The sequence below is a fragment of the Cupressus sempervirens genome, chromosome 2 (assembly GCF_028749045.1).
Source record: "Cupressus sempervirens isolate cs-2001-9-10 chromosome 2, ASM2874904v1, whole genome shotgun sequence".
Taxonomy (NCBI): domain Eukaryota; kingdom Viridiplantae; phylum Streptophyta; class Pinopsida; order Cupressales; family Cupressaceae; genus Cupressus; species Cupressus sempervirens.
Window position 1 is genome coordinate 745,129,772 of NC_143119.1, and position 4,903 is coordinate 745,134,674.

Below are 4,903 nucleotides of genomic sequence, written 5' to 3' on the forward strand. Positions count from 1 at the left end.
CATTGTCTGCAAATTCTGAAGAGTCTTCTGAATACTCTTATCTTGAAAAGCTTGTCCACCACCTTCATCTGCCATTTGTGATGATGGTTTAGTCCTTCATTTTCCAATCTCAGGATTGTATTCCTCGAGCTTTCCTTCACCTTTCTTAATCCTAGATCTTGTTAGCATTCAAATCTGCAATACTAGTCCAACAAAAGCTCTGATACCAAATTTGATCTGATTAGGATCTAGGACTATTACAGAGGAATGCTAATTGATTTCATAGAATTAATTAAAAACCTTTAATGAATCAAATTAACGTAAAGGAAATAAGAGAACAACAAAATTAAGCTGACAACAGAGAAATTGAGAGAAAGAAGACGCAAATAATTTGATCTCGAAGTTTGTCCGCATGGACTATGTCTCCGGGTCCTGCTCCAATAGGGGGACCGATCCGATTATCTCCAAAAATCAAGTACAAATGTTTACAAAATCACTCCTTTGAAGTACAACAGCATCATGCTATTTCAAAGTACAGGAACGAGCACTTAAAAAATCTCCCTTACTCTCAGCACTTGGACGTTCTCTCCTTTTTCTGAATGCCTCTAAGAGTCTCCTAAACCCCCTTTTTATACATGAAATTAGCCAAAAATAGGGCTATATTTTTTTTTACAAAAAATAACCCCTTCAATTAATTCCCCTCTCGGAATAACTTGTTAGCCATTTTTAACAGATTTGACTCATGTCAATTTTGGGATCAAAAAAAATATATTATAACCTTAATTTACTAAGGTTGGCGGATTTTCGGATAAGGTCAAATAGAAGCTCACGGAGAATAATCTTTAAACCCTAAAATGGCGCAATGGTTAACAACCATTTTATGGTGACCGCCGGTCGGGGGTTCTAACCCCGTTGGCGGTGACCTTTACTTAAAGGGGCCACTTACCAATGGCTAAATAAAAATTGCCGCCACTAAGTTTTGAAATCTTTGCTTGGTGTAGTGGTTGAAGAATGAGCTTTAGAGGTAAATGATCATGAGTTCAAATCCAACCATAAATTCTCTTTTGTTTTTTTCCCACTTTGCTGACATCATGATGATGTCATTAATATTCATCTCTTATGTCAAACTTTAAAATGTCATAACTTCCACGTATAAGCTTCTTTTTTGACAAAATAAACACCGTCGGAAAGCTCTCGATGAGCTCTTTGTTTTGAAATCCATTGTTGTGCACTTTGGAGATGATTATTTTTCACCTTTTTGATGACCTCCGTACTCGTTTTGACCAACCTTTGACTGACTGTAACTTTTGCATATGGACTCCATTTTTGTCCATTCAAATTGCATTGGATTTAGAATTTCGAGAACTTTAACTTGATGCTGATTATTGGAGTTTTGGAGATACTTCAATTTTGACGAAAGTATCCGCCGGATCAATGGGCAACAATGATACTGTTTTTCGTTTTGTTCTTTTCTTTGTTGCAATTCTTTCCAAAAGTCTTTTAGATTGTGTTTGCGTAGGGCTAATAACTCCTCCCGTCTTGCATTTACATAATCTCTTTTCTTTGACTGAACCAACCCCGTATATTTCTTCTTGTCCTCTTTGTTTGTATACTTGCCTTTCAAAGATCTCTTGACTGCCTTGCACTCCTTATCATACCACGAGTTAACAGGAAAAGTATTTGTAGCCCTCTTTTTTGTATGAGATCTTTCACATTATTTTAGTGTTTTGTGAAGAATATAATGAACCATTCATTATATAGCCCCTTAAGCTCATCAATTGATAAATGGAAGATATTTTTCCACAAGAAATTAAATCGTGATATTGCTATAAGATTTGTTTTGAAGTTAAATTGTGGCACAAAATAAACCTTTTCTCATAAGAGTGGTTTTATTGAGTTGGGAGAATTGTTGTGACATATTCCAATCTGACTGCGTGGCAGGTGCGTACGTGGAGTAAACTAGCGGGAATTTCGTCGCTCTTTCCATCATACAAACATGTCCGCACGAATAGACGGACGTAAGAGAGTTTAATTTGTTTTGGGCGATGGCGTTCTTTGGATTTCTGCGCAACGCCCCACAAAACCACGAGCAGCTACTCGAAGGTAAAATTAGGTACCCTTCTTGTTAGTATTTCAATTTTGGCGTTGTCCACGTTCGGCGCATGCTGACTTAGCCCTGTTTTAATTGTTATTATGTATTTGTTTACTTCGCAATTAAGGAATTTATAAAATTTAGATACAGGAGGGCAGCTCTGGATTTTGTCACCATAGACTTGGGTGTTCTGTACCGGCAATACCCATAATTTGGCTTGCCCAATAGTAACAGTGAGTAACGGGTTTTAGGGCACTGCCAAACAGTCCACTGTATTGATATAGCTGGTAGGAACCCTATTTTTACAGGGCAGGCTTTGCGAAAATTGGCCTTGAATTGGAATGAATACCAATTGAGGAGTTCCCAAATCAAAATTAGTTTCCTTGATTGATAAATGGGAAAACCCGGGTTGGGCAAAATGGGCAACCAGTGCCGTATACTGTTCAACTTGGGGTTTGTTGTGCTGTTGCTTGTTTTTTTGTCGGATCGCGTGAATATATTGAAATCCCCATTGTACCTCAGAGGGCACTCTTCTAGAGCCTCTTACCGCTGGAGTTTGCAACCGTTTGGATCTGGAATTATGCTAAAAAGGTCAGATAATCAGGTTTTCGGCAATGGAAATGTATCTTCGGCTGAAACTGGCGAAGCAATTCCAGGAAGAGATCAGCAGTTCTCAAGAATGCAGACTGAAAACCATTCGACAGCCAAGGGTAATATTTCAGAAATTCTCATTGGGAATCTCTCAGAGAAGTTTCAGAGTTCCAGGCGAGCTCTTGTGGAAAACTCAACGAAAGCAGCAGACATTGGAGGAGGCAGTGAATTGGATACTGTTGAAACCTTTTCTTCTTGTGCTGGATTGGAACGACACATTGGGTATACGAGTCGGTGTGAGTATATCAAAGCGCAGAAACAGTGCACTTCTGGAGGAGCCATTGAGTACATAACATTCTTCTACTGCACGTGCGAGAACTGGCTGCTGTTTGGTTATGCTGTCTTAGGTGTTTGGCTGGTGGCACTATTCTATATGCTAGGTAACACAGCAGCAGATTATTTTTGTTGTTCTTTAGAGAAGTTGTCTAAACTGTTGAAGCTACCACCAACAGTTGCTGGAGTGACTCTTCTTCCTCTTGGGAATGGAGCTCCTGACGTGTTTGCAAGTATTGCTGCTTTTGTCGGAGCTGATGCTGGTGAAGTCGGGCTTAATAGTGTTTTGGGAGGTGCAGTTTTTGTTACCTGCGTTGTGGCTGGATCAGTCGCTTTGCTTGTTGCAGGTTCAGATGCACGGATTGATCGCAGCTGCTTTGTACGCGATGTGTGTTTCTTTCTATTCACGCTTACTTCTCTTTGTCTGATTCTAATAATTGGAAAAGTTACCTTGTGGGGATCAATAGCATTCCTGTCAATCTATATTATGTACGCATGTACTGTTGCGGCAAATGAGTTTTTAAAGAAACAAGCAGAAAAATTAAGGAGGAAGTCAATGACGCCTATGCATCCTGTTTTTGGAAGTAATTGTTCTCTTAGCAGCGAAGAGGAAGATGACTTTATGTACAGTCCTCTCTTGGATTTTGAGTCAGCTACAGGTTTGGCTGGTGATCATGCCCGTTTTGAGTCTTCGTTGCCTCAGTGGATGTGGGCCTCAAATGTTGCTATTTACTCAAACCAGGCAATGGCAAAAACAGCAGACGATACCAGGCCTTTGTGGGGTTGGAGTGAAGATGGCGAAAATAATAAATCAAAGTGTTCATTGTTTCACATGTTAATGTGTCTTGTGAATTGGCCATTGACATTGCCGAGGCAACTAACCATCCCTATTGTTGAAGATGATCGCTGGTCAAAAGGTGTTGCAGTTGTAAGTGTGATACTTGCACCAATCCTGTTGGCTGTGTTGTGGAATACACAGGAAAGCAAGCCCTTTGGTATTGGTAAACTAGCATATGCAGCTGGAGTAATATCAGGTGCTATATTTGGAACCTTAGCATATTTCACAACAAATCCGGATCACCCTCCTCGGAGATACATGTTTCCCTGGGTTGCAGGAGGTTTTATTATGAGCATAGTGTGGTTTTACATTATTGCAAATGAACTGGTGGCCTTATTAGTTTCCTTAGGTGTGATTTTTGAGATAAATCCATCAATCCTAGGCTTGACTGTATTGGCCTGGGGTAATTCTATGGGTGATTTGATGTCTAATATTGCTTTGGCGATGAATGGAGGTGATGGAGTACAAATTGCTTTGTCAGGATGTTATGCAGGTCCCATGTTTAATACACTAGCTGGACTGGGAGTTTCTTTGTTGCTGGGATCCTGGTCTGCGCAGCCCGCTGCTTATATAGTTCCAAAAGACACCAGTTTATTTTACACCTTAGGTTTTCTTATGGTTGGGCTTGTCTGGGCATTGATTGTGTTACCACTGAATGACATGCGCCTAAGCAAGTTGTTAGGGATTGGCCTTTTAACTCTATACACTTCTTTCCTTATACTCAGATTGAGCAACGCTGTGGGGCTTTTCAGCATTTCTGGTTTATATTAACATTCATGATCCATATTCGAGTTGTAAGAAATGACAATTCATGTATGATAAAATTATTATAGTTTGGTGCTTTTTTTTTTTATCTCCTGCCCTTTAGTAGTTCCATGTATGAAAAGCTTCTTTCTATCAGTGACATGAAGTTATGATGGTTTTGTCAACCAAATATTGTTTCTTCTTGATAGTTAGCAATAAATATCTTCTTTCAATATTTTTTGAGTTTTCAAGCAATATAAAATGTGAGTTGAGTTGCTAATTGACGCAGATTGAACCTATATTCTCTACATGCAGGCCTTAGTAGC

The 4,903-nt window shown here is 39.4% G+C and overlaps 1 protein-coding gene across 4 annotated transcripts; it reads left to right on the plus strand.

Moving 5' to 3' along the window:
* The first annotated feature begins 1,999 nt into the window (after nt 1-1,999).
* LOC149575534 (cation/calcium exchanger 4-like) lies at nt 2,000-4,686 on the plus strand. Of its 4 annotated transcripts, none has more exons than XM_089815300.1 (2): nt 2,000-2,082; nt 2,199-4,686. In XM_089815300.1, the coding sequence occupies exon 2, from the start codon at nt 2,466-2,468 to the stop codon at nt 4,602-4,604; it is 2,139 nt and encodes a 712-aa protein (XP_089671426.1). In that variant the 5' UTR covers nt 2,000-2,082; nt 2,199-2,465; the 3' UTR covers nt 4,605-4,686. The 4 variants fall into 4 exon arrangements, with proteins under 4 accessions (XP_089671426.1, XP_089671427.1, XP_089671428.1 ...); XM_089815301.1 differs by having other exon boundaries at nt 2,216-4,686; XM_089815302.1 differs by having other exon boundaries at nt 2,222-4,686.
* Nucleotides 4,687-4,903: the final 217 nt, after the last annotated feature.

Coding starts and splice junctions, on each gene's coding strand:
- LOC149575534 (XM_089815300.1), top strand. CDS start 2,466: ATGGGAAAACCCGGGTTGGGCAAAATGGGCAACCAGTGCCGTATACTG.